The sequence below is a fragment of the Botryllus schlosseri genome, chromosome 16 (assembly GCF_051294905.1).
Source record: "Botryllus schlosseri isolate E-star chromosome 16, Bs_hap1, whole genome shotgun sequence".
In the NCBI taxonomy this organism is placed as follows: Eukaryota; Metazoa; Chordata; class Ascidiacea; order Stolidobranchia; family Styelidae; genus Botryllus; species Botryllus schlosseri.
In genome coordinates this window covers 19764202-19777107 of record NC_137251.1, presented here as the reverse complement: position 1 = coordinate 19777107, position 12906 = coordinate 19764202, and the positions used below count along the sequence as shown (strand labels likewise).

At 40.4% G+C, this 12906-nt stretch overlaps 1 protein-coding gene across 1 annotated transcript in view; it reads right to left on the bottom strand.

Moving 5' to 3' along the window:
- Window positions 1-12906, bottom strand: part of LOC145459216 (beta-mannosidase-like) — a 34869-nt gene continuing 21963 nt past the window's right edge. Inside the window, exons 15-20 of the mRNA XM_080337853.1 lie at window positions 10776-10913; window positions 10603-10713; window positions 9596-9716; window positions 5424-5555; window positions 2040-2208; window positions 1-967 (exon numbers count right to left, since the gene is read on the bottom strand). Of these exons, the coding sequence (XP_080193979.1) occupies window positions 772-967; window positions 2040-2208; window positions 5424-5555; window positions 9596-9716; window positions 10603-10713; window positions 10776-10913 (867 nt within the window). The 3' untranslated portion in view covers window positions 1-771. The remainder of the gene's footprint in view (window positions 968-2039; window positions 2209-5423; window positions 5556-9595; window positions 9717-10602; window positions 10714-10775; window positions 10914-12906) is intronic.

Here is a 12906-nt window from a genome sequence, read left to right as displayed (position 1 = left end):
TTCTTTTGAAAATACTTATTTATACATAATCGGCAGATCAATATCAAGCAATTCAGCATAGAGAAGGCAAAAATTGAGGCATTCTTAAAATGATCACAGAACGTACTAAGTAATCTCACACAGAGGGGCATACCATAATCACACACGCATCCCAGTCAACAACGGCATACATGAAATGCCCAATAGGATAAGGCAGTACAGTTCAAAGCAATGATTTGAGAAAACGTTAAAACAACCAACATTATTACTCAGTGTTCATAATCTGCTTCCCGCATCACTGAGAATCAGACAACATGTAAAAGCTATAACGAATGACAAGAATATCACAAGCTACCAAGAAAGTTTTAATTGCAATAGCAGTAATACCTTTCACAATGCTCTGGCTAGGTAAAGGATTGTAAATAACGATATTGCATACAAGGCGGTCACCCACACAAGAAGTCAGTAACATTGAAAGTCATGGCTTGGATTGTTAAAAGTATTGATAAGACACTGTGCAGCCGCATTTACACTTCTCAAAATGGCTGCATATTTCATTGCTCTATTGATTTCTGCTTATGGCACATTTAGGCTCTCGCGGATGCAAAATGTTACAACACAACGTATGACGTAAAGTAGACCCAGTAAATGTTCTGAAGAATTGAAAATGGGCCTCAAGCTAGAATAGATGCTATATCTTTTGAATAACGGCTGTATACATTGGGGTTATTCGTATCAAAAATCCAATATCGATCTGGCTCTAGTCAGATCATCGAGATAAAAAGTCAAGTATCATCGCACATAAAACATAACTTGGACGCCCTCGTCTTCAATTTTGCTGGGGTCCTGCAAATGCAGGAGAAAGGCCCCGCAGGACCCCGTGTGATCGAAGACTTCTTCCGGATGCCGTGAAACAACGGCCGTCGGCTTCTGTGGTGTTGATTCAGGTAGCAAAGAGTGACGTTTCTTCAAGTGCGGGTTGCTGAATCTGAAAGAAATTGAAGGTGTGTGGAGTTAATCAATAGCGTTAGGCAGATACTCGAATCTGAATTGAGTATTAATGCCAGGATTGTAATGACTCGACTTGACTCAAAGTCATTTTTACAAAATACGGAAAATGACTCGAGTCATTGCGCATGACTCGGACCAAGTCATATGACTCGAGACTCGGAAGGCCAAGACCGGCATTTCACTCTAATTTTGAAGAATAGTAAATTTACCACAATATTGGTATTTCGTCTATTAGTGCTAGACTTAAAAATGCGACTACAAACTGTTAAAAGAGAGGGAATTTAGCATATTATGAATGCGAAACATTCGATATCATCAAGCAGAGCTGTAAAAAATGGGTTTAACAAGACTTCAACTCGAAACTGAACAAACAACAAAATGACTCAGACTCGACCCTCCAATCGCCGACTTGGACTCGGACTTGACTTGGTGTCGAAGTGAAAATGACTCGACTTGACTATAAAAGCTAGTTTGGCTTGTGACTCAGAATCTGGTGACTTGGTTACAACCAATGTTCCCTCTAAGTTGCGAGAGCGCATGGCTGACAAAAGTCTGCGCGCACAGAAAAATGTACGCCGCGCAACAGAAAAAAAAACACCTGTGGTTCATTGGCTCTGCCGTGGCTTCGGCTGGTTGGAATTGAGCCAAATTTGGTGTGCAGCCTTTTTTCTGGCAACCTAATCATTTAATCAGTGAATCCCCGGATTCAAGGAGAAAACGGTATTTTTGAACAACCCTAGAATGTAGTAAGTTTGCATAAGAACGTCGTGAAGAACAGTGTATCGCAGTAAAGATGTTTTTTTTTAAATTCAACTATTTGTAGTTGGATCGGTCATGCTGTGATCGGTCACGATTGATTTTTGTAATTTCGAAATAGCTTACATCTGTTGCACTGCCAAAAGCATACGGCCCATCGACCAAAACTACTTTGTATTCTTCATACCTGTCACTAACATGTCTCCCAAATTCCTACTTCTACCTCTATCGAGTGGCAAGGCAACTCTGACTGCTTTTATCAACTTAGAACATCCCCACGAATGTATCCTTACCTCATGACGACGCAAACTAGTAAAACAGCGAAGAACAGCAAAAACAGTATGCCGCAGACACCAAAGGCGAGTTGTGCTTGCACGTCATCCAGCCAAACGCCAACGGGTATCCGATCGCTTAATACTTCCTCTGAGACCAAGACATTTTCGTCGGCGGTAATCACGTCATCTGGAATTACAAACCAACACTCTGCGTTACAAGAGATTCTTGGAGGGACAGAATGGGTGTGGGTCTGTTTTGATAGAAGTTGACACAAAGCACAAAAATGAGAGAATGAATGACATGAATTCTGTTGTCTTACTCAATGATTCCCGACCGCGGCTCTGACTGACCTCTAAATATGCGACAAAAGTGTAATAGACGACAGTTGTTGTTTGTTTTTATTAATAGTTACAGTCAATTTCTGTATATGAATGCTAAAATGAGCGATATGTCTAAATCCGTCCAAATACGCTTCTGAAAACCGGGAAAGAGAATTCTTGCAAGACTAGCATTAAACACATGGATGAATACCTGTCAGAGAAGGATATATCTTGAGTTCTGCTGATCATAGACCTTTATATATTGTCTCTTTGAAGAGTAAATTTCGACAGTATTTCACTAACATCAAAATAAAGGCTCATAAACGAGTATAAATTGCAATAAGTCCAATTTGACTCGGCGTATCATCCCCGCAAACTTGTACATTACGTGCTGGAATGTATGAAGAGCAATCACACAACGACACAATCATAGGCGCCGAACCTAGGTATGCAAGGTATACCACGCATACCTAGACATTTTTTTAGGTATGCGGCATACCTAGAATTCTGTTTGGCATGTATCGGCAGAAACGCCAATTGTGCTATTTAGAACAAATTGCGATGTCTTTCGGTTTGCGACATTACCTGCTGTCGCTTATGTGAGCGAGGTAACCTGTTGCGTGCGGCTAATTAGCGAGAAGCGTGTTGCCAATTAGCGAGATTCGCCTGTGCACAAAGTAACGTGACGCGATTTTCCGTTGAGATGATCGCGAAATTAGGTAATTGATTGCCGCGAGCTCGGCAATCGTCGCTGGCCTGATTTATCGCGTTCCAACAAGCCTAGTTCCACTGGCTTGATGAATCGCATCTGCAATAAGCCCGGTGCCCACTATACTATCGCTGGCCTACGCGATCAAATCTGCATGGGCTTGGTGTGCACGGTATCATCGCTGGCCTACACAATCGCATGTGCAATTGGCCTGGTATGAAAGATATCATCGATGGCCAACTATCGCGTCTCGGGCCTAGCATGCGTTGGCTCGATGGCTTGGGGACAATGTCGTTAAGTGTATGCTGATTAGCGATTGTGATAAAATGGTCACATCGCGAAACTGAATGACGTCGAATGTCCGCAGACATGTGCGATTATGCGTGCGTCTGCGTACCAGCGCATTGCGCAATAGGGTTGTCCAAAATTTGGAAAATCTCAAAAATACTCCGTGATTGTGTCTCATTCTATAGATTATTGACAGAAAACAACAATGAGCCTGAAAAAAGGTCACAGGAAAGCAGTTAAGATTTCACTCAAAGCGATTGAAAGTAGTTGCCCAAGAATGGGCGTGCCACCGACCATAGAACGGCGAGGAGACTAGTAATCACATAACCACGGCTCCTGATTGGCTGTTCGGCTATGCTTCAATGATGACGACAGTAACAGCTTGCTGGGAGGAGTCTGCTACCGGCGGGGATTCTGAAAGCGCATAGTTGGTAGGTTGGCAGGTGATAATTTAAGATTAATTCACGACTTGTTGAGGTACGAAATACATGATGAACAAACAACAGCTGTTTAAAAAAAACTTTTACAGCATGACTGCTTTATTATGAAGGAAACGGCTGTAGCCTACATGCCGTGTTTTCATAGAGGGGAAGCAAAGGCGCTTATGCAATTGGTTAACGAATTCCCCGTTTCAGAAGGGATCCATCATCAGTGAATACAAATATAAAGCTTAACAATGACATTATACTTTGTGTAATCTTATTGAGCTCAAGCTGTAGTATATAGTTGACGTTTTGAATGCTCTAGGGATCGACGGAATCAGCGTGTTATGCTTGGCACTTATCAGATGCTTACAGCAAATTGAATTCACCTGGCAGTGTTGTCAATGTCCTTAATGATAACGCAGAAAAGAGGTGTAAATGTACGCCCAGGCTATGCTTGATACGGTATGTCAAAGCCCTTATTGATTCCGCAGCAAAGTGGTGTAAGGAAAAGCCCATACTATGCTGCATAGTATCCAGCATAGTTTGGATACCATATCCAGCACAGTCTTTGCTTACCTTACACCTATTTTCGGCGTTATGATAAAGGACTTTGACAACACTTACAAGTGAATTCAATTTGCTGTAAGTATAACTGCCAAGCATAACGCGCTGATTCAGTTGATCCCAAGAGCATTCGAAACTACAACTATATACTACAGCTTAGGTCCAATAAGATCACACAAGGTATGGTGTCATAGTCAAGCTTTATATTTGTATTCACTGATGATGGATCCCGTCTGAAACGGGGAACTCGTTCACTCACCACTTGCATAAGCGACTTTGCTTTCCCTACATGAAAACACGGCATGTAGGCTACAGCCGTTTCCTTCACAATACAGCAGTCATGCTGTAAAAGCTTTTGTGAAGCAGCTGTTGTTTGTTCATCTTTCGCACCTCAACATGTCCTGAATTAATCTTAAATCATCATCTGTCAACCTACCAGCAATGCGCTTCCAGAATCCCCGCCGGTAGCAGACTCTTTGAACACCTAACCAGCAAGCTGCTGCTATCGTGATCATTGAAGCATAGCCGAATAGCCAATCAAGAGCCGTGGTTATGTGATTACTAGTCTTCTCGCCATTCTATGGTCGGTGGAACGCCTATTCTCGGGCAGCTACTTTCAAACGCTTTGAGTGAAATCTTAACGGCTTTATTGTGAGCTTCTTTCAGGCTCATTGTTGTTTTTTATCAATAATCTATAGAATAAGACACAATCACGGTGTGTTTGAAAGATTTTCCACATTTTGGACAACCCTATTGCGCAATTGAATTCCGCTAATACTTAAACATAACCATCAGAAGATGTGTGTGAAGGCTGAGTTATTAAAGACGAGAAAGGTTTGAACCACCTGAAGTCGGTGCCATTATATCCCATGCTATCCCAGTAATGCATGAGCGCCAAGCAGGGAAGTCATGGATACCAGTGTTACTAATCAGGTCTTTGGTCTGACCCGGCCGGGGATCAAATCCACGACCTACCGATCAAGAAGCCGGACATTTCACCATTACGCTATCTTGTCGGTTTATTAACTATATAGAACACAGGCAGTCACATAGGACCAGTACTAAAACATGTACTATTTAATGAAGTAGGCCTACCTCCGAGAGAAGTATCAGCCAACGATTTGATGCGCAGCGAGGATTTTACGGCATCCACGGAGGTTGATTCCCAAGCGTGAAACTCCAGAACTTTTCTTTCACGCATATGGAATGCGTTGTCGGAAAATCTCCCTGCAATCGACAAAAGAACTGTAACTGCATATTGACAAAACTGGAAGGAATCGTATGTGATTGTGAAATACAATTCTTTACAGGTTGCCCTTCATGTCATAGATGTGTTCTTCCTCTTATCAGTAGGGAACGCCAGTGATATGATGAATCCAACACGGAATTTACAAAATATTTTGCCAAAAGTACTACTGCGTCACATTATATAATTGAATGACTTATTGTTTCGTGTAAGATCGCATAGCATGGAGGAATGAAGTGAGACGGATGATTGAACCATCTCGACAGGGCTGTAATGACTTGAGTCATGACTCAACTCGAGTCGGACTCTATTCAGAATTTTTGGGTTGACTCGATTTGAGTCGATTTGTGTAATGACTCGGCTTGTACTTGAGTCATTGTGCATGACTCGAACCAAGTCATTTGACTCGAGACTAGGAGGGCCAAGACAGACATTTCATTGTAACCTCGAAGAATAGTAAAGTGACCAGATTATTGGTATTTTGACTATCAGTCCTGATACTTGGTAAATAGTGCCTGAAACTGTCAGGACTGAGGAAAATATTGATATTATGAAAGCGAACCATTCTGTATCACTCGGGCAGAGTTGAAAAAAGTGGGTTGGGCCGGATTGAATTCATAAATGAACAGTCAACACAGTGAACTCGACCCTCTACTACAGTGGTTCTCAACCTTTTTGACCTCGCGGCACCAGCAAAGTACCAGATTACTTACTTCACTAGTAACGCTGACTAATGTGACCACCTCTGCAGTCAATCCACAATGTTTCTGTATTAAGTTACCGTAAACCGGGGTAACTTTGGACAATTTTCAACAATTCCGCTTTGTATCTCGGAAATGCTAGGGTGTAGGGGAGGCAAGTTTTGTGTTTTTAAGGGGTCATGGAGCATAGATTAGAATTACCTAATCCAAAATCTTCATGGTCATAAATAAGTACCTTATTTTCGTAAATTATCCGTGTCCAAAGTTATCCCTGCATGTGGGGTAACTTTGGACAATGTAGTTTTTTGTATGCCTTTACACTCAATTGTTTATGAAACCTCGTAAATGAGGCTTATTTGGTAAGAGTTGATGAGAGCAGTGGCAAAAACTGAAACAAAATAGTATATGTCTGGCCTATTGCATGATATTTACCTAACCCCCCCCCCCCCCCAAAAAAAAAGTATATGGGTAGTTTATGAAGGCTACTGGGCCCTTATTCATCTCTTATCTCAATTTTCCCTCATGCCTTCACCAATTGGAACTTATAAATAACGTATGGTGATAAGGGGTATCCCACTGGCAGTGTCAGCAATCGACAGCGAACGTTAAACATGTTAACGTGATTTATTGCCGATTTCAAATATATTACTGTTCTTCAAATGATACACTTTCCCTTTCCTATCTCCTCTGATGGATATATTTGTCGTAATTTACGATACCCCATATTCAGCAGGCGCATCTTTAGGAGAATGTGATAAGTTTTTGAAGTAGCTTACACAGGATTACAATCTCTCAGCTCATTGCCTACCCATTTTTTATTAACCTTCTCATTCCATTTTAAAAAGCCATCAAACCGGTAATAAGGAATATAGTTGACCATACACTTTGACACAGATCAAGCAGCCACTTTCCAGAGCTCTAAATATCACATTTTCCACTGTCCAAAGTTACCCCGTTCTGATATAATTTGACGGGGTAACTTTGGACATCACATTTTCTTGTATTGATCTAAGGATGAGCCCACTGAGATTTTTGCCACGGATTAAGACTGCTTAGAGGTATCTGCTGCCAGGTTTTCAATCGATGAATCACATGCTATCTATGTTTGGTTGTAAGAAGTTTAATGGCCATTAATTTTGATGAAATTGACCCCCGCCATTAATTTATCAATGTTGGGTCAAGTTTATCTGGTAGTGAAATGAATCCACCTTTTACTGTGACTACTTGTGGTACTGTTGCCACATGAAAAAGAATTGGACATCCAGCGGCAACCCTTTTCCATCAATAACCATTTAAATCTTTTACTGCTTAGTGTCCAAAGTTACCCTTAAGTCCAAAGTTACCCCGGTTTACGGTAATCAATTCTAGCGAAAACAGAACAATTTCTTTAATTTTAACACAAATAAAAGTCGGTGCGAAATTTGCACTCGATTTCTAGCGCATATATCGATGTCTGTGCGCACATTTGGTACTGCTATACTCTCATCACATCTTCCACAGCAAGTAACTTCTCTCTTTTTTTGGTTTTTACGTTAACCAAAGCAGAAATCCGGTCTGGCACAGATCCGACGTGGAAAATTGAAGTAAAATAACAATTGCCTCGTCTCCAATGCCAGAATTTTGCGTCTGGATTTTATTCAAAAATTCGTCGACAGCCATCTCATTGTACCATCACTTCAAGTCTCCGTCGCTACTAGGGTTACCATACGTCCTCTTTTAAGGGGATTTGTCCTCATTATTGATTTTTTTGAAAGTGTCCTCGGAGGAAGCCCAAATGTCCTCTTTTCTGAGAACGTGTCCTCTTTTTTGAGAATTTTGGTTAAATATAAGGCAAAATTCGACTGAGATACAGTAAATCAGCGCTGAAGTAACACTCTGGTGGCTATTTCGGGAGCTGAGCCGGAAAATTGACCTTTTTTTTAGTCAACCGACCACGAAGTGCAAAAAAATTTACCATTTTTCAGGATTTTTCTCCGGTATTGCGAGTCTGAAAATTTTGAAAAAGTGTCCTCTTATCAGATTTCCAAAATATGGTAACCCTAGTCACTACGGATGTCCATCAGCTCTTCCTCCTCGTTGAGATTTGAAGTAAAATGGGTTTTCTGCGGCAAAATGCCTTTTTACCCATGCATAGTTTTCTGTGGCTAGTCTTGGAATATAAGTGTTTATTTTTGCTTGCAAAAACTTGAGATGCTTAACAACTAATGGCAAGATTTCCCTGTTATTCGTTTCCGAGAAACCAGGGGACATGCTACAAGTTCCTGCTTCTGCTCCTACTCCACTTTTAATTTCTCTTGCAATGCTTAAATTTTGTCTGTTGAAGATAAGAGATTTCATTCTTGCGCTGCATACTGGAATTTGTCTTATTTAGGTAGTCAAAGTTATCTACCGAATATGCTAATGTCTCTGGACATGTCCCAAATACGTCTACGATTGGTATCATTTGACATGGAAATCGTTTACAAATCATCTGCAGATTTGGTCCCAAACATTTTTTTACAATTCAAGTGCAAGCACGAAGAATAACTTTCTTTGAATTTTTAGCTAGTACCTCCATTACCACATAACTGGCATGTTGTAATCTCGTTGAAAGTTCAAACGTTTTGGTAAACGGCCTTACTTTTCAATTCTCATATTTGTCGCCTGTAACACAACGTTGCACTACATGCTTACATTTTAACGAAAGTGCCGGCACCCTACCTAACAATCGCAATGTGGAATGCTATGTTTGTAATTCGAATTTGTGAACGTGATTATCACTTCTCACGGGTGAAACAAATTCGCAGGAGGTATTGATTGTGGGGATAACATCCATTTTGATTTATCAAAATTACAAACTTCACATGAAGTTCGATCAAGATTATTATTGATCGTTTGCTATAAACTAGAATTATTTTGCGCAAAATTTCAAAATTTCGAAGAAATCGCTCGCGGCACACAGGCGAGACGTGAACGGCACACTAGTGTGCCGCGGCACACCGGTTGAGAACCAGTGCTCTACTCCTTGACTTGACTCACTGGTGAATTGAAAATGACTCGAGTCAAAACTATAAAAGTGAGAATGACTTTTGACTTGGAGCCTTGTGATTTGATTATCACCCTGGTAGAGGTACCCAGTTGAGATTTTCAAGACATATGAAAATGCCTTCAAGTAGAAGTAAAAACCCACCGACTTTAAAAGTAGCCAACTGCAGCTACCAATTCCAAAAAATTGCAGAGAGATACTACCAAACCCTGACGTGTGTTTATGAGCCGTGATTCAGAAAAAATACAATCAGTTATTATTTACAATACCAAAAAAACAGAACGGCTTAGCGCACCTTTTACCCCAATCACTTCAAGCATCACGAAAAACGCCGGTGCCGAAGATGTCAATGATATCAGATACTGCTGCGCCGCTATTTCAGATGAATTCGGCTGGACCGCAACGACACTTTGTACCTGTGCAAGACACGCAAATGACAGCACAGAAATAAAGATATTCCACTTCAATTATTCATACCATCAGTGGTTCGAGATTTATGAATATGCGGCCACGTTGTTTCTGGTCGTACAAGGTGTATTCACTCGAAAATCGTTACGTAGATGTTCATTGTTATACAACATTGGGTTTTGAAACCAACCAGGCAATCAATCAAATAACGAATAGACTAATTATTCAGTGACATTTACCGACCGCAAGTTACAAGCACACATTCAAACGCATGTACAACGACGACGATGAAGTTTCAAGTGCATATCGCACCACAACGATGTAAGATAATTCGGAAGAAAAATTGGCCTGGTAAGATTATTTTCACTGAATTTGTCTGTCCTAGAATTTCCACAAAGTGTGAATCTGACATAGAGTTCATAAACAATGTATATTGGGGTGACAATAAATTAGACCAACAGAAAATAGTGCAGTGGACTATGCAATGAAAAAATACCTTTTTGTTCTGGAGTAGGAGGGGGTGAGGGGCGCGTTGATACCTGATTTGCGGCCAAGGGGGCGTCGCGTACAAACATTTTGGGAAACACAGTGTCACACAACCGAAATATTTTCAGCTGGGAGGATTAAAAAGAACATTGTATATCAACAATAGTATCACCAAATACGACGTGACCAGCATGAAAATTTGTATAACAAAGGCGAACAGATGGCTTAAGCTCAATGAATTCTTTTTAGATTACACACAAACTCCTTCTGTTGGTAGAAAACAGTTTGGCGTAATTTGATAAAAGCCTACTCCAGGCCACACAAATGAAAGAATGAACGGCCTGCACTAGTTGCCGGCGATTAACCATCACGAGTATTTTGCGAGTCAAAAGAAAGCATATACAGTACCTGAATAATCGGTTTCTTCATTCCCACAATATTTTTGAAGGAAGCAGGATAAAAATAGGTAGGTGCTACGTCAGGCAATTCTTCCAAATAAATTTCCGTGTAGCAAAACTCCTATGAAACAGATTTCGGTGTCACAAAATTCAGCTCATACTAGCAACTGCGTAAACACGTGCCTTTCCTTTACAACCCGCATATTGTAAAAGATTGTTTATGTTCTCTTTGCGGAGAAGTTTAGACGATTGCGCGTCGATCTTTACTGCAGTTTTCCAACTGTGGAGAGGCTTGAAATTTCCCCAAAGTCGCGCCTCAATCTGTAAAATTCAACAATGCTTAACTGGCGGCATTGGTCATATTTCGCAGAATTCGATCTGTATTATTACCGTTGATCGTGCTTATGATATAGGCTACATAGGTGTGGGATGCTCGTAATTCAAAAAATCATTCGAAGTTGCCATAATTGGTTATTAGAAGATCGATTTTTTTGACTTGTCAAAATAAGTCAAAACTGTAGTGCTTGGCGAAAATATTGCCACATATTGTGTACAAAGTCAAAAAAATTTTTGCAAGCTGCATTTTGTTTGTATCATAGATGTATGCAGTGTCAGTTAACTTATCATTTGACATTTTACAGCTTGTAGCTCACTATATAGGCCTACCGTTGTAGACGGCCCATTGTCTGCTCATTGTGAATCATAAACGGTCGAAAGAAACAAATAGGTTTACATGGTGTTATGCTCAACGTACCGCAACATCCCAACTGAAGCAAGACTGCGTGGGCATCGATTCTTATATCAAGCGCATGATGAAAAATTGTGATGTAAACAACATTGTCAGAATGAAGCAACACGGTGTGTCACCAGCAGTGTACGCTCAACTTCAGTGTTACCAGCCAACTGCAGCTGTCGAACCTTCTTTCTCGATACTTGGCAAGCTACTTCGTAAATACAGACACTTTCTACCCGAGAATGTAGAAAAGTAACTTTCGTGGTACTACACAAATTATAATTATTTCTACCATAATGCGTGATGTCACTACTGGAATTCTTCATGGGTCAGTTTTTTCATGTAAAAATATGTGAGTTTTTTCAGGCTAAACTACTTCGTAAGGAAAGACAGTAGCAACCAGAAATGAAGATAAGTAGTATAATTCTAACATGATGTGGGAAAGAACCTAATTTACATACACGAGGGCAAAATTTTATAAGGTAAAAATGTCAAAAGTTTGATTTGTTTAGGTCAAAATCTTCCACTTTTTAGGTAACAAAATCGCCCTAGTTATTAGGAGTAATAGACAAGCAGGCTGGGCTCGAATGCAAGTAATCAGTGCTCCCCGAGTGATTGTCATGCTGCAAATTTATACATGCACATTGTGAAAGCTCACAATGACAAACAACTACCTTCATGGATCATTTCAATTTATAGATGACTTTCTTTTCGAAGAAGTTTTCTATGAGACAGTAGAGAAAGAGTATTAACATGGGGATAACAATATTGTACGAAATGCTGATCATTTGCCATTGACAATTAAGAATTCTTTGATCGAAATAGCCTTTTAGGGAGGGGGAGAAGAGGTGTTCCCGCTTTTCTGCAAGAAATTGAGACATATGTTTCTCTAAAGTCACATTATATTTGTGTTGTTTCTAATTAGTAGGCCTATATAATAAATGGGAAGCACCAAGCAGAGTTGTAAAAGATGGGTTTAACAAGACTCCAAACTGAGCAGTCAACACAATGACTTGGACTCGGACTCGACCCTCTGCTCGCCGACTTGGACTCTGACTAGACTCGGTGGTGAATTAAAAATGACTCGACTTGACTCGAGTCAAAAATACAAAAGTGAGATATACTTGTGACTTGGTTGAAACCCTGTGCCACAGGGGTAAATCATATCACTTGGTCCAGGCCATATCCCAACTATCTCGAAACATCATGAAAATTGGCATGCTTACAGAGCTTTGTTTTCTGATTTCAGAAATCCAAATTTCAACAAAAAAGGTCAACTAAATCCGAAGGTATGACCGTCCAAAAATTGCCATTTTTGTGATCGCTCAGGCGGAAAAATTGTCAGAAATATAAACATGTAACTTAAATTTGCCATAATTCGATCAAATTAGGGTTGTTGAGGATGACACTTTCACAATTGTTCATTTACATCCTACTAGATACTTTGCCCCCTACTGTGACTCCTGGGGTTGCATAGTCTGACCTTTAACCCTTTGATTCTGCGCATGTCTTCGAAAATCGCTCATGCGTGACGTCATTTTCAATTGCAAATTTCTTTCGACCAAGAGGTGGTGTCATCAA